The following is a 25912-nucleotide window of genomic DNA, read 5'->3' as shown; positions in this document are numbered from 1 at the left end:
CTTTGGGAGGCTCAGAGACCGGCGTGTTCCACCTGGGCTTTTGCACCCTATTCCACCTGGGCTCCTTTTATGAATTCTGAATTTGTTATAGTTATTTTCTAATGTAATTGGGACATATTGTATTTTATACTGATGCTAAGGTATTTGAATTATGATATATTGTATTCCGATATTTTATCCCCTGGTATTATGTTATGTTTTGCATTTAATTCGTATAATATTGTTTTGATTTGAATTTGTGTTGAGGGACTGGGAAAGGGATTATTTATGAATGCTATTTGATTGTAATGTTTATGCTTTTTGTTTGATTGCTACCTTATTTATATTGTTTATTGTTTTTGTTGTTTTGTATTGGTCAGGGAATTGGGAAGGGGTTAATTTGTATCTTATTGCAATTTTTTGTATTGTATCTTTTTACTGTTGTTAGTCGCCCGGATTCCCCGTGATTGGTCAGGATACAAATAAATTTATATTATTATTATTATAAAGACTAGGCCTTCTTTTCCTCATGGATTATGTTTATAAACAATAGCCTTACAAACCTAATAAGTAAATCCAGAACTTTTAAATGTATTTGAGTGTAGAAAAGAATCTGAGTATATGATTTCTGTAACTACAATGATTCTTGAGTACTGCAATGTCCAAGGCAGTGAAAAATAACAAGCTACAGTATTTCACAGTTGCCTGACCCTTCCTTGTTTTTGCCATTACGTACTGAAAATGCCCCACCAGACACTTCAGCTGACTAATCGTTCCTTTCTTATGTGGATAAACCTACTATCAGAGACACATAAACAGTCAGTCTTGCTATTCATTCAGCACATAAAATATATCAAGCATGAACTTACTTTCTCTTTGTTCCCTTTCCTTGATTATTGCATCCAACCATTTCTGTTTGTCCTCTGCTGTCTTGGCCATACAGACAAACCATTTGTTTTTGGCGGTGTTGTGTATTTTCCACCCATTTGTCACTGGATAACCATTGCTGTGGTAATCTGCTGCAAAAACACGAAAGTACAGCCAAGACAGTCATTGCATATCCTGAAAAACAAATTCACCCAGAAAGCACACCTGGACTGTACTACTAAAAATGTTCTCTTTTATATTAACAGAATTAGCTGTTTCAACTGCTATAGAAGCTCAGTCAGCCTTGCCAGATACCAGAACTTGGTAGAACACACTCCAATAATATCAATGGCAATTGAGTCAAAGCCTGAAGATCACAGTTGCACACAGAAATAAGTTATTCCAGAGGTTTTCTCCCACTGGGCGAGATTATAAGAGTTTTAATGAAATTTTCAATAATTTTTTTTCATCTTGGGACTCTTTTTCAAAAAATATATTTGCACCCACACACAAAAATGGGAAAGCAGTAAAAAAAATTGTCAGTCATAGAACTTTTCTCAGGCAAATTTGGGGAGCTTTTTCTGTTGGTGACATACACAGAATGTTTTGAAGGTTTTCCTTTTTTTAAAAGTGCCAAGCCTTAAAAGAGGGAACTAGCAACTGGTGGCCTGTGTGGCAAATCCAGCCCCACAAGCAATGGTCCCTTCTAGTGGGGGTAGTGAAACCATGCTAGATTTTAGTCTAAATGTTTAAGGACAAGTTCAGCACTTTGGCTAACTCCTATAAAACTGGACTAAAACCTAGAGAAGAATCATTATCGCACTAACATAGAAGTTAGTTGACACAACTGTCCATGAATAATACAAGTCATTTGCAGCAGCAGCAGCATACAGAGGAAGCTATAGCCGTGACACTTGCCAACACTGTCCTGACATCCACCCACTCCTCAGACTGGATAGTGGATAATAGAAGTAGTCATCAGTCTGAAATTTGGGGTGACTTTATCTTAGCATTTCCATCACCTCCTTCTACTGCTAGAGAGAATAATTTTGGTGAAAATTTTCAACCAGGTGAATGGGGCACTATCCCTTCCTTCCTTCCCAACAATGAGTAACACTTGAAAGTATGATTTCAATAAGTTTGAATTAAAGGACGATATAATCATGCTGTGATAATGAGTATTTCAAAACAGTGGAAGTACGTTTATGATTTATCTATTTATTTAGAACTTTATGTTGCTTATCGGACTTGATCTGAGGGTGATCAAAATCAGAAAAGCCTTGTAGAAAGAAAGAAGAGAAAGAAGAAAATAATGCAAACTTATTTTATCTTTTGTATGTTATAGTCAACTATACAATTTGGTGATATATAATTTTGTAGCTAATATTTGTAATGTTTTTAAATACTTGCTTTTCTGTTAAAACCAATAAAGACTAAGCTAAAAAAACTTGAAAGTATCAAGCAGTTGTTGTTTCTGTTATAGTTGTTATACATATAGCTTTTGTTATAGTTGTTGTATGCCTTCAAGATGTAGTGACAAACCCATCACAGGGCTTTCTGAAGCCTAGAGTGTGTGCCTCACCCAAAGTAACCCAGTGGGTTTCCATGTCTGAGCACGCAACCGAACTCCAATCACCAGAGTCCAAGTCCTACACTAAAATCACTACACCATGCTAGGAAGTAGCAAATGCTGAAAGTAAAATGAGCCAAATCAAGACACAGGTTATATTTTAGGGAAGATTGGGAGGCAGGATGTTATCCATTCAAGAAGCAAAGGAGGCTGGCCCTAGCTTTAAAAAAATCTATTAACACTGTCTTACAGAAACCAGCTAAGAAGCTTCTGAAAAAATATATATTATAAGGGAATTTTAAAAAGTAAGAGGGGCTGGGTATGTTTAGCCTGGAGAAGAGAGTATTAAGAGATTGTATTTTCAGCTGTTTAATTGATTGCCACATACAGTATATGACAGAGGAAATTTACTGATCCAGAGGGTAGGACTAGAGTCCATGGATTCAATTTGGGAAAATGAGATTTCAGCTAAACATCAGAAAGAACTTCATGACAGAACAAGCAGTTCAACAATGGAAGAAACTGCTTGTGAAGATAGTAGACTCTCTTGTTTGAGGTTTCGAAACACAGGCTAGCTAGACGTCTGTCATGGGAAGTTCTGCATCAGCAGGGTATGAATAGGATGACTTCTAAGGCACTTTTTAATTCTAAGATGTGATGAGATTCTAAGAAGTGATGAGATACACCTATAGAGACAAGGGACGGGGAACTGATCCAAAAAGAGCCCGCCTGTACTTTCTGCTGGAAGAAAAAAAAGTGATTTCTTACCCGTCCCATCTTCGACATTCTCAACCTCCATAACCTCTGTGTTAATTCGACCCCTGAAGATGTAGAGGGATCCATTGATTGACTTGGTGCGCTTAGAAGTCTTTTTCCCAGCAACTCTACAATTAGAAAAATTGAAGTTATCAGATGTTTAATATAATTTGTGATAGCTCATTCCCCACAAATACACATTAATATATACACACCATACATTCCCTAGATTTTGAGATTAACAACTAGAATAAACACATCGTGTAATATTTTAAGGTTATTTGTGTGTTTTGTAGTGTTCTTCCTATACAAACATTCTGTTTCTTAGACTAATTTATGTGCAGTTCCAAATGAGCAGTTATTGCTGCATGCATTTTTGTTTTAAACAAGTACTGTAATGCTGGAACTGACTCATTAATAATATCAGCAACACATCTTCAAAATGAAGAAGATAAATAGTACTGTACATCTGTTTGACTTCAAACCAGTTGTATTTAAATGTATCTGACATGAGGAACAATAGGTCTTGTCAAACCCCATATATGCCAGTTCAAGTTATCCCTTGCTGTTTGCAGGTATGCAAACAATTACAAATTATCAATTCCCACATGGTACATGAAGCTTCTGTTCAAAACTATGTCAGTAGAAATTTTATTCTGTTGCTAGTTTTGAGTTGCATACAACAATTTCACTTCCTAAAATACTTCTTTAGCTATGGTAGCCTGTAGACCAAGCAAGATGAGACACCTCAACCCCAACACTTCAGGTGAAGACTTGCCCTTCTTTGCTCCAAAGTCTGCTACTGAATTTACCTCAACTGAATGGCAGAGAACTGGCTTTGTACGCAGAACATCCCAGATTTAGTTTTTGGCATCTAGTTATGAAAAGGATCAGTTGGCTGCACATTATACTAAATGATCTCTGATTAAAACTCTGGAAAGTTAGTTTCACTGAGCACAGACATGTATTGTACCTACTTGACAGAATTTCAGTGTCCCCATCCTGCACTGGACCATGCCAGCTTGGCTAGATTTCCACTTCCATTTTGTCTCTCTCCATATAATCCATTTAATATCCAAAAATGTGATGGGAGGCTTCTATTAAATTGTATCATTTTCACAATAAATTTCATTGGTGATGTTATAACATAGGCAGAATGGTATAGGCAGCAGCCAAATCCTATTATTAAGCAGTATGAGGTGGCCCATCTTAAACTTGTAAAATATTTGGAGCAAAAATTTGTGAACTATACAGTTTTATTATTATTTTTTCCAGAGCTGGCTCGAGACATTTTGACACCTGATTTAAAAGCAGTAAATCAAAAGCTCCCTATCAACCCAAGTCAATGTGTATATGCTCCAGAGCTAAGGAAACTATGGCACGGTAAAAACTGCCCCAAAAGGGCAGGCTGATGGCAGCCTGTTTGCCTGTGGAGGGACGCCACAGCAGCCAAACTGCCCAGAGTCCCTGCGGAAAAAACTGGTTCTTTTTAGGACGGTGTGTGCATGTCACTAGTGTGCCACTGGCACACTTGTGACGTAAGCAACGCACAGCAACATCTATATGCTGTGCATCGCTTACATCAAGATAGGGGGCCCCATGTGGACGGGAGGCCACTATTAGGCCGCCACCGTGACATGTTAGGGTTCTGGAGCGTGCAATTGCCATGTGCTCCAGAACCCTAGAATCAGCGGATGCATGCCGCTTTTAGCCCATTTGTCCTGGGCTTATGTTTGCAAATTATCAAGTTCCCATTAATTCAAAAGCTCTACTCTAGTTGATGCTTCAGATGGATTTAGCCCCTGGATGTCATTTCAGTGCTGACAGAAGACCTCCCCATCCACATTCACCAAGGCACTGCAGCATATATTACTACAGGTATTCATTAGTGTGAGCTAGTGGCCTATTGGACTAGAACACCATTAAGCAAGGGTTTAAATCATTGTTCAGCCATAGAAAGCCACTGAGTGGCCATCTCACTTCTTTAGAGGAAGGTGATGGCAAATCTCCTCTGAATGAATCTTTCTGGGAAAACCTTGTGACAGGTTCAATTTAAGGTCACTATGAGTCGGAAATGACTTCAAGGCACAACAAATTCATCAGTGTTCTATAGTTTCTGTTTACTCTTACTGAGTTGTTGTAACTTCTGCTTCCTCAATATCTACTGTCATTTTATATTAGGTTTTATTACATTTGTATCTACATTTTTTATTTTGGGATACACCTTTCCCCACACCCCAGGGTTGTTTTCCACTAGATGGTTTACAAATTTACAAAAATAAATAATAATGTTTTTCTGAAGTAATATTTTCCTGCTCTACTCATTAATATTTCATCACAGCAGAAAATTTTAATGAAATACAAATAGCAGAGAGATAGTGGTAGACTTCACAAGAGCAGTTGCCAACCAAAACGGATAGCCCATCATAAAACCATGGCTTGACATTATCAAGATGTTAAATTTTCTTTTGGATAGACATTTGTGATTATTCAAGCAAGTAGCTCCTAAAGGCTAATCAATGGAACATGCTATATCAGGACAGAATAGAGGAACTGCTTTACACTGGTTTAGACCATTGGTCCATCTAGCCTGGTGCTGATGTCACCGAACAGCTCTCCAAGATTTCAGATATAAGTTCTTCCTGCTATCTTGAGATGAGAGAAATTGAATCTGAGACTAGATAGATAGATAGATAGATAGATAGATAGATAGATAGATAGACAGACAGACAGACACTATTCCAAGCTACAGCCAGAGGTAAGAGTACTCCATTTAGCCAATAGCTGTGGTAGGTACTGCTAAAAACACAGTCTCCCGTGAGTGCTGTATTCCATTAGTGTGTCACTTGCTGAGGCCTGCAGCTAGTCAGAAACTTACTACATTTTGGATAAGAATTTAAAGAGCAAACAGACAGATAAACTATCCACAATTATAGCAGTTTTGCCACATCTAAATATATCCTTTAATATTAGGCAATGCAACACAAACTCCTCTAATGTTGTTGTTTTTAATGAAAAGCAGATTCTGGAGATTTGGACTGTGCTTGTTACAGTTATTAGTAAAATATAAACACAGATTCTTCAGGGAATTGAAAGCAGCCAAGCTGATTTACTAAACTCCAGGCCAAATTATCAAACACTTATTCACTGAAGCCTACTCTGTACAAACAAGAAAGCTCTCTCAAAAGGCAGCAGAACATTTTGTTTCCTAAAACTTAGTGTTCTGGGAAAACTGCCTGCAGAAGGGACGGGCTGTAGTAACCCACGCTACTAACAGAGAGTCCAATAAAAGGGGGGGGGGGAATAAAAGACAAAGGAAGAAGAGAGTATAGAAATGCTCAGAACTGAAGCCTGGGAACCATTAATTAATTTATTTTATCAATAATGTATTACCTAAAATAAAACTCAGATTTGTTGATTTATTACTAAAATTTCAGCTAAATGATGATTGTAAAATAACAATGGATAATCTCACCACCTTTGCACAGTAACTGTAAATTTTAGATCACTGGTTCCCAGGCTTTGGTCCTCTAGGTGTTTTGGACTTCAGCTCCCAGAAGCCCTCATCATCTTGGCCAACAATCAGGAGTTCTGGGACCTGAAGTCCAAAACGTCTGGAGGACCAAAGTTTGGGAACCACTATTTTAGATACTTTTACTAAAGTAACTGGGGTAGCCATACTAAATGGTACAAGATGAATACCACAAGGTTCAATGGCTGGTTCATGCTCTGATGCAGGTCCTGAGCAGACAACAAGATTTTCTTTTCTTTTTAACCAATGGTTTTGTTGTATTCAGATTTTTAAACAGCAAAAGCAGGTAAGTATTTTGTTTCCTTAATAAAATCATAACAACATCACCAACTAATTGGTTGAACTAGAAGTGTAAAGTAATTAATTATTAAAACTGACATTTCATGAAAAAATGAAAGAAGTGCTAGGATGAATTCAAGATTTATTAGGAAAGGGGAGATGGTCTTGTTTTGATGAGTGGTATGCAGTATACAACTACTGCACCCTCCAGAGCTGATGAACAACAGAGCACTAAAGTCAGAGACATCCAAGCCATTGTACTCTCTATCACCATGTATAGAGGCGAGAGTTGGATAGTGAGGAAAGCCAACAGAAAGAAAACCAAGATGTGGTACTGCAGAAGAGTACTGAGGATACTGTGGATAGCCAAAAAGACAAACAAATGCGTCCTTGATCAGTTCAAGCCTGAATACTCGCAGGAAGCCAAGATAATGAAATTATGATCATACTCTGACAACATCATGAGAAGGCATGACTCATTAAAAAATAAAATAATGCTAGGGAAAGTAGAGAACAGGAGAAAAAGAGGAAGATCACATGCCAGATGGATAGACTCAATCTGGAAAGTCACATGCATGAATTTACAGGACCTAAGCAGAGCAGTGGAGGATAGGCGGTCATGGAGATTCTCATCCAGAGAGTTGCCATGAGTCAGGGCAGTTAACATGCACACATTCCTTGAGAAACTTCAAAACTGTCAATGGCAATGTGTCCTATTTCAAACTGCTTCAATAAACCTATGGTATATACTTGACTATAAGTCGACCTCATGTATAAGTCGAAGGCAAGTTTAGGGGCCAAAATTATGGATTTTGATATGACCCATGGATAAGTCAAGGGTAAAACTTAGGGTCACATAATGAAGGATGTAAAGAATGAAGCAAAGGAAAAGAATGCCAAAGAACTTACAAAATTCCAGCAGGGATAACTATTTGTGCTTGTACTAAAGGCTGGATGGATGAGAGAGTAGAAGGGGGGCAGAGTTTCCAGGGCAGATTAAATTCTTGTCTTTCACCAGGAGATGGGAGTGAGTGAGTGAGTGAGAGATTTAAAGTACAATACTTACATTGACCCATGGATAAGTTGACTCAGGTTTTTGGGGTCAATTTTTAACTTAAATTTCTAGACTTACACATGAGTATATACAGTACCTGTTCTGAGAACATTTGTATTGTGAATCTCAATTCCAACATAATGGTGTTTCTACACTGTACTCATACCTGGCAATATGATCCAAATTTTTTCAATACGGCACCTTCCAGAGATTATGGATCACAACTCCCACTGGCCCCACTGATGGGTTCTGTAGTCCAACACTTTGGGGATGGTTCATGCCAGAGCAATTTCTCTATTAATAATGCTCAGTGTCTACACCCCAGGTTCTCAAAGTGTAAGGAGGAATCTCTTTAAAAGGAGTTGTCATTAGGGATCCCCTCTCTCCCTAATCCAAAAAAGGAAATAAGATTGCAGCAGGCCCTTCCCTTACATGGGGATTCGTTCTGCCCCCCCCCCCACACACACACACACAGACACATAAGGGGAATTCCACGTATGCTCGAGCCCCATTAAAAATAATGGTGTGCACACCATTATCCCTTAATAATAATAATAAACATTTTATTTGTATACCGCCCTTCCATAAGATCAGGGCAGTTTACAGCAGTTAAAAATACACAAGATTCAAGTTAAAAACCATATCAAAATTACATAAATCACACTACAGACTAAAACAAAAACAAAAACAAAACAAAAATAAAAGCCCCCGGGTTAGCCAAACCATTGCCTGTGCAGCCTGTGCGGCGGGGGGGCCTATAGGGACTTAATCGGGGAATGGTAGTTGAAACAGGTAGGTCTTCAAATCCCGTTTGAATTGGGCCAGGGAGGTAACTGAGCGGAGCTCTATGGGCAGCGTATTCCAAAGGGCCGGGGTGGCGATGGAAAAGGACCTCCTAGAGGTGGAGGATAATCTCGCCCCAGGAACCCTAAGGAGTTGCTGCCCAGATGTTCTGAGGGTGCGAGGCGGAATGTACGGGGAGAGGCGGTCCTTCAGGTATCCTGGGCCCAAGCCATTTAGGACTTTATAGGTCATCACCAGCACCTTATATTGCGCCCGGAAGCGAATGGGCAGCCAATGGAGGGCACACCAAGGCTTCTTCCAGCATGGCTTTCAGTGTATGCCGAAAACCGGGTATATCGCACCCACGTATGACACGGGCACACTATACTTATTTTCAAGGAATGCATTTATTAGGAAGTGACAAAGGCAGGTATGCTCACCTGGATTTCCTCTTGCAATAGACGAGAAGGTTATCAAAAAGAAAGAATGTTCTCTCCTGGATATTTCCTGCTGAAATTTTTAACAAGGTACCTTGGAGAAGGAGCTGGCTGCTGATGTCTGTCAAGTTAGATCCCTAGAAAACAAAATCACAGTTTTATTAATTTGCCCTCTAACAAGCTACAGTCAGTGTTTCTGCTTAATTTAGACACACTGTTCTGAACTAACTTAAATTTTCATATCATATCAAACACAACTTTACATATAAACTTTACAAATAAACCCTACACTGCAGTAACCCATATAAGACATTTCCATAGTGTGAATAATCCAGTTTTATATTTGTACATTTAGCAAAGTTTCCTAAGGGCAGAAACCTGAAGCAATATTCCATTTAAGTTTGTTATTTTGTAATGTGGTTGAGAGGGAGATGTTAACTGTAACTTCCTTTTATCTGCAGCACAAACCAGACTAAGGAAGTGGATTAGATAATTTGACCTACTGATGTCTTATTGTGGGAGAGGGGAGAATTGAGGATTGTGAAATGCACACTATCAGCAAAATAACTTCCTTTCCATTTCCTCTACACATCTGCAGAAGCTTTGGGGTGCAGACTGGGCGGCAACAAAAACAAAAATACTTAGCATGAATGTTGTGTTTCGCATACAACATATTTTATCCCAAGAATCCTTACTCCAACAAATTCTCTAAAGTAAATAAGTATAATTTCCATATTGTAGAAGAGAGGTTGAGATTGAAATATAGTTTTTCCGCTAGGTCATTCTGGACACACAATTCTGCTTCATACTATATTGCAGTACAGTTGCCCCTCCTTTCTTGTGGACTTAAGGTCCACAGTCTTGAATATTCACTAAGAGGTAACATCCATTATATTCAATGGGGGATGGCCCCACAGCGCGTACCTTGCGCATGCTCATGGGCACATGCCCAATTCAAGCCTATGGGTACTTGAATATACACAAGTCTCCATTTTTGCACGGGAGGGTGGTTGGTTCCGGAACTGATCCTCCACGGAAACAGAGGGCCAACTGTAATTGTCATTAAGCTACAAGGTCTCTCACCAATTCACACAGACAATAGGGGCAACTAACCCATCAGCAGTGGAGCAGAATCGTAGAATCATTAAACTGGAAGTGGCTTCATGGACCAAGAAATCCAACCACCTTCTCTGTGCAGGACCTCCAGTTAAAACACTCTCAACAGGTGTTTTTGAAGATATCCAGAGAAGAAGACTATACCACTTGTATAAACAACTGGTTCTGTTGCCAAACTGCTCTTACTGTTAAAAAGCCTCTTGCAACTTCAAACAATTAGACTTGGTCCTAATCCCTGGAGCAGAAGAGAACCAAGGTGAACCTGCCCAACTCCTTCAACCTTTCCTCATATGTTTTGTACTCCATACAACTTATTACCCTCATTGCTCCAACTTGTGTATATCTTTCTTAAAATGAGTCATCCAGAAGTGAATACAGTATTACAGATGAGGACTAACCAGAATATAGTGAGACTATTACTTCCCGCAACTTCAAAATATGCTTTTACTAATGCAGGCTAAAATAAACTTCTTTGCTGCAGTATCACACTGCTGTCTCATATTCAATTTATGATCAACAATAATCCCAAGTTCCTTTTCTCATGTAATACTGCTGAACCAAGCATCCCCATCCTATCCCTGTGCTTTTGTTTTCTGCAGCCTAAATATAGAAATTTTCATTTGTCCCAACTGAATTTCACTTTATTAATTTCTACCCAATCTCTTAGTTTATCAAGGTCCTTTTGACAATTACATATTGCGTGTTCTAGAGTCGGCAACCAGACAATCTCTATATCTACACAGACAATGGAACAACAAAACAAAAATATTGTATACCCACAAGCATTGTGAAATTAAATATTTCAGAAACGTGTACTTTCTCTTTTCCTTCTTTTCCATTTAACCAGACTGAGCCACAGCAACGCGTGGCTGGGTACAGCTAGTCATTGATAAAAATACTGAAGAACAGTGGCTCTAGGACAGAAAATCCTGAGGCACTGCACTTGAGACCTTCCACTTTGAAGCACAGCCACTGCTGATGATGCTTTGAGCTTCCCAACGCACTGAATAGCCAATCAGTGATCATCTTGGTGGTGGGCAGAGGTGCATCTAGGTGCTAACTAGATAACTAGATAAACCAATCCATCACTTCACTTATGTAAGAGGGTTACTGCATACCTCCTTGTTCAAGCTTATTAAAAGCATGATAACTGGTGCAATCAGGGGTCAGTATAGTGCTCTAATAGGACACCTTGGCACACCACAAAAAAGCACAATGGCGGGATACAAACCGCCGCTTTGCGGTGCTTCCCCGCCGGCGCCATTTGCTCCGCGCGGGAGCTGCAGCAGCCAAACCGCGCGCCTCCCGCGCGGAGCAAAAAAGAAGCTCCATTTTGGAGCTTCTTCTTGCGGCGCACTGATGACGTCGCGAAGCGCCGCTGGCGCATTCGTGACATCATAGGCGCCATGACATGTCTGGACGCTATGCGTCCAGTACGTAAAGATGGCGGCGCCCATGTGGAAGGGGTGCCGCCATCTTGTACGTATTGTATACGTACTAGGGTTAGGGGGGTGCGGAAGCACCGCCCCTTCCTAACCCTAGTACGTATACAATACGTACTATATGGCGGTGTGTATCCCGCCAATGTGAATGTTAAGAAAAAGGCTGCCACAAAACCCTTAGCAAATCAGGTGGTAAATGTGTCTGTTCAGATATTTGGTCATGTTTGAAATGAAACAGATGTGAAAGCAGAATGGGAAACAGAACAGATTAGAGGAAAAAGAAAAGAAAGGAACAAGACAAGACCAGTATAATATGATGGTCAAACTGAAGGGTAGCATAGATGCTTATGTATATTGCCGATAATTTTGTGGAGATGTTTATTTTTCTTTAAAGCAGAGCAACCAGTATAACCTAATGGTAATGTGTAAAGGGCCATCGCCCCTACACTCCTGCGTCTGCTGGTGCTCATTCCAACAATTTCAAAATAGCGCTGACCCAACATAAACTCCTAAAACAGAGAACATTTGGGGGATTTACATTTAATACTGAAAGAATGCTGCCTTTACTTTTTGAGCTCAGCAAGTAATAGAATAGATCACAATGGGCAGCTTTTTTTCTTTTTTTAAGCAAGACTGATAAACATATCAGAAAATGTTCTCATTCCCAGAATACTTGATGTAAGGCCTTTTAAACTCTTTTAAAAATTAAGACTAGACCACCAACCACCATAAATATGATGGCAAAGTGTTCACTTGAGACTTGGGTACAATCCAGCACAACCAAATAAATCCTCACATCATGTTTAATTCAGCATGTTTTTTTTAATGGATCTTGTCATGCAAAACATTATATCTGAGTTTCATCTGCCTAGGTTTGTATCCACACAAACACACACATCTGGATATCTGGGCTGCTCCAGCTGGATGCCAAAAACATCCTTGAAGGGAACAAATGAACAAGCATTATTTATACAAAACAACACAGAGTTGTGGAGCACACCCAATAGTCTGAATATGAGGAAGTTTATATGACCTCCTGAAAGATGCATTCAGCTGAGGAATCCTCAGTTGGCAACCATCATTTTAACTCTCTGGCCCATCATTCTTCCAGCACCAATACGGCAATAAAGTTATTTAGCAATGACAGCAGCACAGGGTAAGTTTTTTAAAATGTACAAATTCCCTGAAGCTTCTACTTTTGTTCATCCAATGGTCTCTGCTACACATGCCAAACTCCACTGACAGTTGAAAAATTGCAAGCTCTATTATTAAATAGCCTGTCACTCAATTTAAAAAAGTAGTAAAGAATGCAAGAACATAAGAGCTATGCTACATCAGATCAGAAGCACATCCAAATCTTGTCTGTACAGCAGCCAAACAGATGCCTATGAAAATTCCACAAGCAGGATATAAAGATAACTGCACTCCCTATCTAAAACATTGCTCTACAACTGATAAACAAAGTCAGATTGCCTCTGATACTTGAGGCAAATTCTGTTGTTTCCTAAATGAGTTTTAATGAATCAGTTAATTAACAAGGATACAATCAAATTTGATTTGTTTAAAATTTGTCCCAAATTTCTAAAATTGTTCCATTATATATGGAATAAATTCCATTTTGTGTGTGATTCCTTTGTTATATCAGTCCATAGAGTGCTGACACAAATGATACCTTAATAGTCTCCCAAAAGCTACTGATTTTAAATGGGCAAAGAGGTACAGTATTAAGGAAACATAATCTTTCCTTAAATTTTATGGGGATTAGTACCACTCTCAATAGTTTTCTTAACCACCAGAATTTTAGCACAATAATTAGTCTGCTTTAAAAAATAATTATTTTGCAACCCCAGTACATTATTAGTACAGAGACTTAAGGAAATCAGATGTAACCTTTGAGTACCTTTTGATTTCTTTCTTCTTTTGTTTAAAATGTCTTCCTGACTTCTTTCAAAATTAGACCCATTTCAAATACTACATTTGTAGGATTGTGTGATGCTACTGAACTCTATAAACAAATTGCTCAAGGAGTTCAGTTAATTTCTGCTAAAATTTCAGTATTACCAAAAAAAAAAAAACCTGGAGAACTACTGCAAAGAGCAAATGAGCTTATTTTATGAAATCCCCAGAGAGCTTTGGTTATTAAGCAGTGTAAAAATACCACAAATACACACACAACTGGATGTATGTATATGCACATGGTGTATGTGATATGTCATTTGCAAAAAGTTGCCACCCAGGATTGTAGAAGTTGAATAAATTATTCCACCAACTACCATACCTCCCAGCCTTCAATATGAGACTGTAGCTGCTCAAGGGCCTCCAGCTTCTCCATCTGCCTCTTGGTCTCATTGATATTGGTGCACACTGTTTTCATTGCCTGTAAAGCATTCTGGACTGCTTGGTAATCTGGGTGCTTAGTGGGTGTTCTCTTGGCAAGTTCCTAGAAAAAAATTGTGAAAATAAGTGGTGGGAAAAATTGAAGGTGTATTATAATCACAATTGCTATTATAGGTAACAGAGAATACAATTTGTACAGGAGTGGGAAACTTTTAGTCCTCCAGATGGTTTTAAATTCAATGTCCAGAAGCCCCAACCTGTATAACCAGCTGCAGGGCATTTGGGGATTAAAAGTCATCCAAAACAGCAACAGAACAAGAAGTGGTTGTTATTAACTGCCATCAGTTTGTCTAATTTATGGCAACTCTATGAATGAGAGACTTCCAAGTCACTCTCTCATGAACAGCCCTGTTCAGGTCTTGCATACTCAGGGCTGTGGCTTTCTTGACTGAGTCGGTCGATCTGGAAATGTGACCTTCCTCTTTTCCTATTGCCCTCAACTTTACCAAGCATTACAGTCTTTTTAGTGAGTTCTTTCTGTTCATGAAATAGAAAAAATACAACAACCTCAGCTTAATCATCTTTGCTTCTAGGGAGAATTCAGGACTGATTTGCTCTAAGACCCTTCCATTGGTCTTTTTAGGAGTCCATGGTATTCTCAGAGACCTTCTCCAGTACCACATGTCAAATGAGTTGATTTTTTTCCTATCAGCTTTCTTCAGCTTTCACAACCATACATAGAAATGAGTAATAGAATAGCATGGGCAATCCTAACTTCACCATTCAATTATACATCTTGGCCTGTTACAGACTGCCAAAATAAAGCTGCTTCGGGTCTCTTTGGAGGTATGCTGTTTAAATGATGCAGGCACCCTAAGAATCCAGAAGCTGCACCAAAGCTGCACTCCGGTGCTTAGGAATGGAGTGTGGCTTTGGCGCAACCTCCGGACTCTTAGGACCCATGCATCATTTAAATAGCATACCTCCAAAGAGACCCGAAGCAGCTTTATTTTTGGCAGTCTGTAACAGGCCCTAGACACTTCAGTTTCTTGTCTAGTTCATTCAGACCTGTCCTTCCAAATCCCAGTCTTCTATTGATTTCTTGACTGCAGTCTCCATTCTGATTAATAACCGAGTCAAGATATGGAAAATCTTGAACTGTTTCAATGTCTTCATTGCATGCCTTAAAGTTATGTAATCATTATTGTTGTTTTCTTAATGTTCAACTGTAAACCTGTTTTTGCACTTTCTTCCTTGACTTTCTTCAGGAAACATTCCAGGTCTTTGCTATTTTTTGCTAGTAGTTTGAGGTCACCTGCATAACTTGAATCGTTGCTATTCCCTCCTCCAGTTTTCAAATTGCCTTCCTCTTGAGCCTAATCCTGCTGTACATAAGATATGTTCATCATACTGTACAAGTTAAACCGATAAAATGCATCCATGTCTGATTCCCTTGTCAATTGCTCCTTGCACTTCCCTACCCCTGAATTACAGAAAAACCAAGGAACTGAGGGACTCAGGGTCAAGTTGCAAGCAGATATTGGGAGGGGGGAGATATATTGAGCTCAAGACCACCAATGAATTTCAGACCACTGAAAGAAAAGACCATTCAACTTGGAAACCTTAGTGGTTTGACAATTTCACTCCCAAATGCTTAAAGTTCTCTAAGTTCTTCCTTTTGAGTCTCTTAGATTAGCCTCCCCCTGCCCACTTTATATTTATATGGAGACTCACTGGGTGACCATAGACAAGTCACACTCTCTCAGCCTCAGAGGAAAGCAAAGGCAAACCAACTCTGAACAAATCTTGCCAAGAAACCCCCATGATAGGTTTGACATAAGTCAGAAATGACTTGAAGGCACACAACAACAAACTGTATGCTCCGTTCATTCTCAAAATCACCCTCAAAGAAAAGCCAGCAAGCTAATGGTGAGAGTGATGGATGTTGTCATTAACATTTGAAGTGCTACATTTTCTACCCTCATTGGTGTTGATTTAAAAACTTAGAAACCACCTTTAGCAAAAAGCTTGGCTAGAAAGATTAATAATATCAAGACAAAGACACAAGTTGTTGTGTACAGAAAGTAAGCATCAACAAGAGAGGCAAGTATAGAATGATCACAACTTGAACAGAGTCTGTAACCGAAGACCATCTTGTTCAGAGAAGTGTTCCCAGGCATTGCATAATTGTCACTTGCTATTTGATGTTCTTTTGTTGTCTGTTTATTGAATCATTTCCTGTATTGCTATGTATTTTATATGTATTATCCTACTAGAAAGGCCCCTTCCCCACCACCACTCGCTTCTCCTTTTGTGTTGTGTCTTTCTAGATTGTAAGCCTGAGGGCAGGGAACCGTCCAATTAAAAAGATTGCATGTACAGCGCTGTGTAAATTTACAGCGCTTTATAAATAAAGGTTAATAATAATAAATAATGTAACTGGTTATCTTTCTCAGCCTTTGATAGGGAGCTGTCAAGGGCTGAGTTTGGATACCAAAGGATGGTAATAATTTTTGAGGTGGGAAGGATTGAGTAAATCTGAACATGGGCCCAAACTTATATTGAAGTTTCATCTGCCCACCATTATTTCAAGTGGCAGACAGTTCAAGGGGGTGCTGTGAGAGCTAAGAACAGGTCACCAGAATGGATTTACAAAAGACAATAACAGGTATGTAGCAGACACCAGAGCAAAGAAACAGTTACACTTGTTTGCTGGAAGGAAACTATAGAAAGACTGTGGAAACTGGCAATAATAGACAGTGACATGGCAAACAGCATAGGTTGTGTCAACTTACAATTAAATCATCTTTTTCAGACCCATAATATTTTATTACCAGCCACATTTGGATAAAAGATACTTTCAATAAAGCCTTACTAAACTTGTTCATTTCCTCTTGGTATATAACAGGGTGTTTAAAATTTGACATTTTTAGCCTGTCTGGAATGTTTCACGTTCTTCCAATACTCTTATTTGCTTTTTATATTTAGTTTTGATAGCTTTTAGTTCTGTGACCTAATGACAAAACCACTGCACAGAGGCCTCAGTCTATATTTCCAGAAAGGAAGCTGAAACAGAGTGAATACTACTAATCAATATAGCCATAATCAGACTGGAGTATTTTCTGAATTTAAAAAAAGGTGAGATGAGAAAAATCTATTTTTTGAGCTAAGTTATACCCCCACACACACACAAGCTAATTCTGCAAGCCAAATACATGGTAAAAAATGGCATATGCAGAAATTGTTTGTTTTATTTTGCTACTGCTTTAATAGTGTAATTAAAGGAATGAATATTATCTACATTCTGCAAAAGTTTGGTAAAGCAGAACATCTGTACTGTACATTCATTAATTACTCACAGACTGCATGTCACTAAGAAGAGTGGAATGGTATACAGACAGGACTTTTAGGAAGTGTTGTGCATGTGTGGGCAATCTCCAGGGAAAAAAATGCACATGACACACACCCAGGATATGTATGCCATCAGCCAACATCAAGGTGGAAAGCAGTCTTCCTAGAAAGCCTTTTAATTTTCATCACAGCAGGTGCAGTGGAAAGGGATGAATTTGACCAACCTGAGCCATATGGTAGACCCAATTCTCCCCCACCATCAGTTTATACTTTCAAAACAAAGCCTGTTCCCATCAACTTAGATATTCCTCTTCATCTGCACAGCCCCACACTTGAAATTCTGGTGCTTGATCCTGCTATGCTGTTCTGAAGGGTTGGCAAATGGCTCCCATATTTGAGAACTAAATCTGGCTGAGTTTGATCCTACTTATTCATTCCTAGACCAGAGCTTGGAAAAGTTATTTTTTAGATGAGTGACTATGCTAGCTGAGGAATTCTGGGAATGTGTATCCACAAAGCAATTTATCCAAGCTCTGAAAAAGGTCAACATGCTTTGATCATTTTGAAAGATCAGTAAGTGTTTTCAAGACAACTACGGACCTTTTAGAGACCTTTTTTCATAGCCCCGTTTTTTTTGATTGCTGGATCAAATGCAGTTTAAACCTACAGATTTTTTTAAAAAAAATATTAATAATATTACAAAATCCAGCCTGTTCCAAGTTAAAGTTTATTGACTTCATTAATTCATCATCACTATCATTTCTCTCTCTCTCTCTCTCTCTCACACACACACACCATATGCACACACATACACATAGTTTTTCCCCCTTTTTTCATGGTTTTGCCTGCTCTCCCTCTTGCTCATTTTGAACAAGTTGTTTGAAGGATTTGGTTAATCTATACAAAATAAAGAGAAATAAAGAAATATTGATTTTCAACAGCTTTTGTCAAATGCACAATCTGGCAGAAGCACATCATGTTGACAGTTAGGTGCCCTTGTTAGAGGAGCAGACATAATGATGTCACTCACTTCACTCTTGACATCAGTTTGATGTTCATCTATCAATTAACAATCACGAAAGCATAGACAATGGTTTCAGTAGCTGCAAAAATCTCACTTTGACAACCAACTGGCTTCTTCCACAAAATTCCATAATTCCCAGGAAACTTTCAAAGAGAACATGAAAAAAATATCTGATGAATCAGACGATGGAACAGCCTAATTCTGCATTTTATTCACATGCTGACCAATGTTCGATAGGCAGGACACAAAGGCAAATACCTTCACATGTTTGTGTTTTCAAGTAGTGATACAGAGATATGCTGTCTTTAGTGTTACACAAAAAAGGTGGGGAGGGGGCTGGGGGCCTCTCACCAACTGTAACAGCATCTTTTTAAAGTTTAGGGAATTGTTTCAGCTTAAAGGACATTTGCCAGAAGCTGGGTAACTTTAGAATCATTTTCACCTATGTCAGCGGTTCCCAACCTTTGTTGGGCCACGACTCCCTTTGGGGAAGAAAGTCCCGCCCGCAGCCTCCCTGATCAGTTGGGAGACCAGGAAAGGGCGGGACTTTTGGCCGCCTACAAGCCCCAGCAGGCTATGTGGCCAGAAGCCCCACCCCTTCCCGGCCTCCCAACCAATTAGGGAGGTCGCCAAGGGAAAAGGGGCCGGACCTCCGGTCGCAAAGCCCGCTGGGGCTTGCAGTCCCGTCCCCTTCTCCCCTCGGTTGCCTGGCAGCCCCAGGGAGAAGAGGAGGAGGCGGCCCGCCCGTCCTAGGTAGGAAGTGTTCCCTTACTTGTCTTGGTGCAATGACGCCTCCTTTGTCTCTTGGATATGCAGAGAGCATGGTGGGGGAAGAACTAATCAGAACACCCATTTAGCTTCAAAGGTCATTGTGACCTCCCAAAACATGTCTGTCTCCAGATATGAAAATGTGAAAATACAGAGACCCCAAAATATAATGTGGGGTATGCCACTAGTACCCAAGGGAATACCTATCCATGATAATTCATACCCAATGATAGCCTTATTTGCCATGAAACTATCCAATCATCTTGTAAAAGTATGAGCTGCAAGCCATCAAAGCATCTGGTGCCACAGTTTAACTATGTGCTATTTGAAGATATTCGAAGGCACCATTTCCTATTTGATCTTGGAAGCTAAACAGCATCAGCCCTGGTTAGTAATTAAATGGGAGACCGTCAATGAATACCAGGTGCTGTAGTTATAATTCAGAGGAAAGAACTAGCAAAACCACCTCTGAGTACTCCTTGCCTAAGAAAACCCTATGAAATTTATGAGGTCACCATAAGTTGAAATGTGACTTGAAGACACATCAGCATGTGCACACAGACATACACACACGAAGATGTTCTTCCTTTTATCTGTCCTGAATTTCCCAACTTCATTTCCAGTATTACATTCTGTATGTATTGCATAGGACCTTATCACATGGAGGCACTTATGTGGGCAAAATGTTGCTGATCTGTTGCAAAAGCACGAAGGTGGGATCGTCCATTGCACTTCTAAAACGTAATTGAGGCTTCCAATTTCCTTCCGTCGATGAAGCATTCATGGAGAAGCCATTTTTTGAATAATGGACGATCCCATTGTTCAAAAAATGGCTTCTGGCTTTTCCATGAATGGTTCATCAATGGAAGGAAAATGGGAAGCCTCAATTACGTTTTAGAAGTGTGATGGACAATCCCACTTTCGTGCTTCTGCAACAATTCAGCAATGTTTTACCCACGTAAGTGCCTCCATGTGATAAGGGCCATTCATACAGAAGCAGCTGTATGGTGTTTTAACAAACTTGTATCAGAGCTGAGAGTGGCCATGTACATCCACAAACAGGGACACACCATTTTTGCTTCATCCCAACAAACCTTGATACTTACACTCCTGCCTGTGGTTCATCAAGCTTGCACTCTCCCGTCCTGGGACTGAGTTCAATCCAAGTCCTCATAGCTTTAAGTTATCTGACCAAATATTTGGTCTAGGGCTTCTCAACTGCTCCTCACCACATTTTTTTTACTACCTAGATGATTTCTGAAGCATTGAAAGTAGGCACACTACTCTAAAATTATAATCAGACTTCATAAACCTATTAACCACCTGTGGATTTTATTTAGTTCTTATGGTTCAAGCACAGCTTTTGTTCTTTGTATCATGGAATTAAAAATCATCAAAAAGTTTATTTTTCAATTGCCAGCCCTTCTTACTGATATTCAACTTTCCATCACCTAAAGTAACAAACTCCTTTGTTTACAATATCTGGAACTATAAGCATTTTGGAATGATCTTTCAGGATTAAATTGTCAGTGGTTCTACACAATAGGGACCACAAAAACTATAGTTAAAAAAACCCTGGCCCTTTTAAATTAAAGCCTCCTTGAATATATCTCATAGAGTTATTGAACTTTTACAAGCCAGCCAAACAATGGCTTCCTTGCATGCATACATACAAATCTCAGCTGCCTCCCCACCCCCACCCCCCGCAACCATCTACAAAAGAGCAACAAAATATGTATAGCATGAGTTAAGTCCCTCAGCCTAGAAGATCAGTGCTCATGATTTCTAAAATGTGGCCAAATTTTCCTAGCACTTAAAAAAATTAATCAGCAACAGATTAAGAGGCCATGCAGGGTGAACATGAGCTAGAACTGCCAGGACACGGAAAAGGTATTAAATCCATCAACAGAACAGATGTGTCACACTTGGCATGTGACTAGCCTGCTGCTAACACCATATATAACGTATTTTATTTGGCCTGAGTCAGCATGTTGGACTCTACCACTTTACAGCTAAGTAACCTGATATTTTTGATATGTCATGGTAAGCAAGAATTGGATGTATAGCCAGGTATACAAGTGGATGTACAGTTTTCCAATAATACATACCAACTTTGACCCTCTAATTAAATTTGTCCATTAATGCTTAAAAAAGGAAAATGAAGTTCAAAGTCCCCTCCTGCCCCATCTCCTGCACTACTGGAGACAGATTACACCCATTTGTGATTCATCATTTAAAAATCATGGGCTGAGTGACACCCCCTCAAATGTTTGAGTATTGCTACCATGTCACCCCTTAACCTTCTCTTCTCCAGGCTAAATGTTCCTCATAGGGCTTTTGGTTTCCACACCTTCCACCAGTATGGCTGCCCTCCTTTGGACATGTTCCAGCTTGTCTACATCCTTCTTGAATTGTGGTGAACTGTAGACCAGAACTGAATATAATATTCCAAGTGAGGTCTGCCCAAAGCAGAATACAGTGGTACTATTACTTCCCTCCATCTAGACTAGTGGTTTCCAAATTCTGGCCTTCCAGAATCCAAGACTATTGGCCAAGATGGCTGCGGGTTCTGGGAGCTGAAGTCCAAAACACCTGGAAGACCAGAATTTGGGAATCAGTGATCTAGACACTATACTCTTATTGATGCAGCCTCGAATTGCACTGGCTTTCTTAGCTGCCACATCACATTGCTGCTTCATCTTCACTAAGACGCCCAGATCCCTTTCCCATGTTCTGCTGTCAAGCCAGGTGTCATCCATCCTATATCTGTGTGTTTCATTTTTTCTGCCCAAATATAGTATACAACATTTCTTCCTGCTGAAATTCATTTTGTTGGTTTTGGTCCAGCTTTCTAAACTGTTAAGGTCATTTTGAATTCTGATCCTGTCCTCTGGGGTATTAGCTATCCCTCCTAATTTAGTGTCATCTGCAAATTTAGAAAGAAAGAAAGAAAGAAAGAAAGAAAGAAAGAAAGAAAGAAAGAAACCGTGTGTGTGTAGGGCAAAGCATGAAAAGGGATCTTTTTTGACTAAGGTTCCCAGAATCCACCACCAGTATGGCTATAATCCCTGGGGGAATCTTGGAGCTGAAATACAAAAAAGTAACTTTTCCAAGCTCTGGTGTAGGGTTGCATTCAGATTTAGTCATATTAAGTACAGTACATACACACTAACACCACAGCTCACCTTTGACTTGAATAACTTGAAATACTATAATAATAATAATAATAATAATAATAATACAATTTATTTATATTCTGCCTTTTCCTTGCAGAATCAGGGAATGGCATTAAGGTTCAAACTTGACCTTCAACGCCCCAAGAGACAGAACTGTCAGTGGCAAATGTTTGGACAGTATTCTCTGTATGACTGTTTAACTGTACAGAAAAGTCCTTCTGCATAGGTAGTTGCGAACATGATTCAAGAACAAAGCAGTTATGCAAAACGTCAAGTTTTAAAAACAAACCCAGCCCTGATACTTCTTAGAAGGAAGGATGTTGTTCTACTGAAACTTGACTTGTTTTGGTCTCTTCATCCTGCCACCACCTTCTTCATCTTTTTCCATAGCAGACTGATCATCTTCATTTGTATACTTAAGTAGGGAGTAGAATACATACTTGTGCTGCAGAAAATTACAGCTATCCACATAAAAGAATTCTCTCGTTTCCTGTGCCTTTCATTACACAAGACTCCCAAAGGATAGTGAACCATATATTTTATCCAACAGAATGTTAGCTCTGCTCATTGCTTTGTGTAATAAAACATGGCTTGCTCTTGCAGAACAGTTTTATTAAAAGCCTAGAACAAATAGCAAGAGAGAAAGACTGCACCATTTCCTGTGCTGATAAGTGCAATAGGATGTTAAACAGCACATTTAACTAGTTTAGCAGCAGACTGAAGATTCTGGCAATAAAACTGAGCAGTGCACTTAATTAAACAAATCCTTGATCAGACGATATCTCAGGAGGGGCCAAACCTCAGTAGAAGAGCATACACAAACCCTAACACTGTCTGGAGCCATGGAAGCCACTACCAACCTGAGAAAGAAATGCTGGACTAGGTGAGCCAAAGGTCTGAAGTAGTATGTATGTATGCATGTAGTTGGTATGTTCACAAGCAGAGACTCTAGTAACAGCTGATTCATATTTTTATTACCCACCTGTATCACATGTTCTTAACAGTAACATGAATTTTTATATCAAATATTGCATATAAAGTGTACCTTAAGGTATGAATGAAACAGCATAGGGTACAAATAGCCTGTTAATTAGATATCTTTCTTTCATCCTGTTATGAGGTCCTCCATGAACAAGAAGTTTATTGGAAAAGTTTATTAAGTTTAACCCCCTTCCACCCACCCACACACACACAAAATAGTAACATGCAATATCTGTCTGATATTAGCAGACCTTGAAAAGTTTCCTTTTGGAACTAAAACTTCCAGGACCACTCAGCCACCACGGACAGTGGTTAGGCCAGTTGGGGATTCCAAAGGTTACAGTCCAAAAAAGGAATTTTTACAAACTCTGGCTATTGGTATATACTGTTGATGCTGCCCAGCTAAGTGCATCCTACTGCAGAAGTGGTACCATCTCTGCCTGCACCCGCCAAAGATATTACAACCTACAATTACTATCTGTGTCATCATTCATAGCCAAAAGTAAGGAATTGTGAGATTTGTGGTCAAAAATATCTGGAGGGCCAAAGAGTCCCAAACGCCAGCCTTACAGTGTATTAAAATAGGGCTTTTGTCAGTCCTATGTGAAATGGTCCTTACTGGATTTGAGCAAAACACTTTTTTCCAATTTTTAGAATAATTTATATGGATTTTTAGACTCTATTAGTACTATAATAAGGATCTTAGTATGAAGTGATATATGGAACATGGTAGAAATATGTGCTACAAAACACTATGCACAAGGTTGGGAACAATTTTAACCAGCAAAATGGATCAGCAAGAGATGCTATATCATGACTCTAAAGATTAGCTATAGTGATACCAGCAACATAATCTTTAAAGCTGAGGAAGGTCATCTACCTTTGCACCCCTCCCCCCAAATTTGTCATTATAAAGTCACTGAGACCTCTTAACCTCCCAGAAGATCAAGTGGAGAATGTTGCTGAGGTTAAAGTTCTCAGTCGGATCCAACAGTTACATAAAGGATCCAGCAGACTGGTCAAAGCTGTATTAATTCCAAATGAGGCAGAAAACAGCATAAAATAGCCAGCTATGGGTTTAGTTCCCGCCACATTGTTTGCAGGATTGAACTAGTACGAGTGAATGAGTAACTGTGTTAATACAGTGGCTCAACAGACAAAATGCCATTAAAAGGTCAATTGGACTAAAAGCCCAAATAGTTTACAAACTGTTAATATCAACAACATGGCTGTACTTAATCAGATTCATTTATCTATTCATTTTGAGCATATATCAGGTCAATATTGGGGAGGGGGGATCCATCAAACCTGATATATGTGACTGGACTATCTGAAACTGAATCTGGGTTGGTTCAGGGAAAGTGTACTTTCACTGAGGTAAAGTTCCTCCTCCCAATTTTATTCAGTGAATAGGCATTATTATTTTAGGGTGAAAGCAGTTTAAAATAAGATTAAAACAAGACATGCCTCAATTTTCCTGCAGAGCTTTGAGCTCACATACAGACTTCACTCCAAATTAGGCTGCTTTTCAGTGACCTCATCTCTAGCTAATTAGTGGTACCCTTTCTTTTAACCAATCCCAAGGGAAAATAAAAAACAACTCATCAAATCTCCATCACACTTTTTATATCTGTACTGTTTTTCACTTCAGATTTCTGACACGTAAGATCATTAAGGCTTGCAAGCATCATGCTGTTTTACATTATATTTCAAGTGAATTTGGAGTCTGGCAGCTCAGCTCCTGCCTCCAGGTTATATTTTTTCTTAGGAGCACAGGGATCTCCCAACCAAGGATGCAACCTATAATTATCAAATTTATTTTCAAGTAGCTCATTTAGCTGTGAGGCAACCAAAATAATACATACTTAAACTATAACCAGGTACCTGCAAAATCCCAGAGGTGAAGAAGAACAGAAGGAAGAGGAGGAATGGAGGGAAGTGAGGCACCAACCATTGCAGACATTTATAATCTCCTCACAGTGCAAGCAACAATCAGGTAGCTCTAAGGACGTACTTACTGTTACCTAAATACTGTATATCATTATATTACAGAGGACAAGAGAGTAGAGGTAAGTGTGGCTAATGTGTACCCTAAGACTATGATTAAAACATGATCAATGCACCACTATCACATGCCCCAGGGTCCTCTTTTTATTCACAAAAGCTGTTCTTGCAAACATTGCAAGGTTATTTCAGTATCCAAAGTTGAATCATGCATAACAACTGCCTCACTACTGAACTGCACCCTATCTGCTATGCATTAGTGCATCATGTATGGATGAGGGCTGAATTTTTATATGAGGAAAATACTGAGTATGACCCCTGCTAATTGAGAAGGCAGTGGTATGCTGTTATTATGTTAGTTTCTAAGCATACTATTTTTACTTACATTGATCTCTCTCCAACTCAAAAGCACAATGTTTCTAGATCAGAGACATGGATTGTGGTGAATTTCATATG

At 39.3% G+C, this 25912-nt stretch overlaps 1 protein-coding gene across 3 annotated transcripts in view; it reads right to left on the bottom strand.

The window, feature by feature from the left end:
• PREX1 (phosphatidylinositol-3,4,5-trisphosphate dependent Rac exchange factor 1) overlaps nt 1-25912 on the bottom strand; it is a 288057-nt gene that overhangs the window by 116085 nt on the left and 146060 nt on the right. For 2 of the 3 annotated variants that reach the window (XM_089513873.1, XM_089513875.1), the window contains 4 exons: nt 14094-14255; nt 9261-9394; nt 3185-3300; nt 849-998 (listed from right to left, as the gene is read on the bottom strand). In XM_089513873.1, the coding sequence (XP_089369999.1) occupies nt 849-998; nt 3185-3300; nt 9261-9394; nt 14094-14255 (562 nt within the window). The remainder of the gene's footprint in view (nt 1-848; nt 999-3184; nt 3301-9260; nt 9395-14093; nt 14256-25912) is intronic. The other variant, XM_089513874.1, reaches the window with a different exon arrangement.

The sequence above is a fragment of the Sceloporus occidentalis genome, unplaced genomic scaffold (assembly GCF_023333645.1).
Source record: "Sceloporus occidentalis isolate IW3139 unplaced genomic scaffold, rSceOcc1.0.p SCAF_3, whole genome shotgun sequence".
NCBI lineage: Eukaryota > Metazoa > Chordata > Lepidosauria > Squamata > Phrynosomatidae > Sceloporus > Sceloporus occidentalis.
This window is presented reverse-complemented; position numbering and strand designations above follow the sequence as displayed.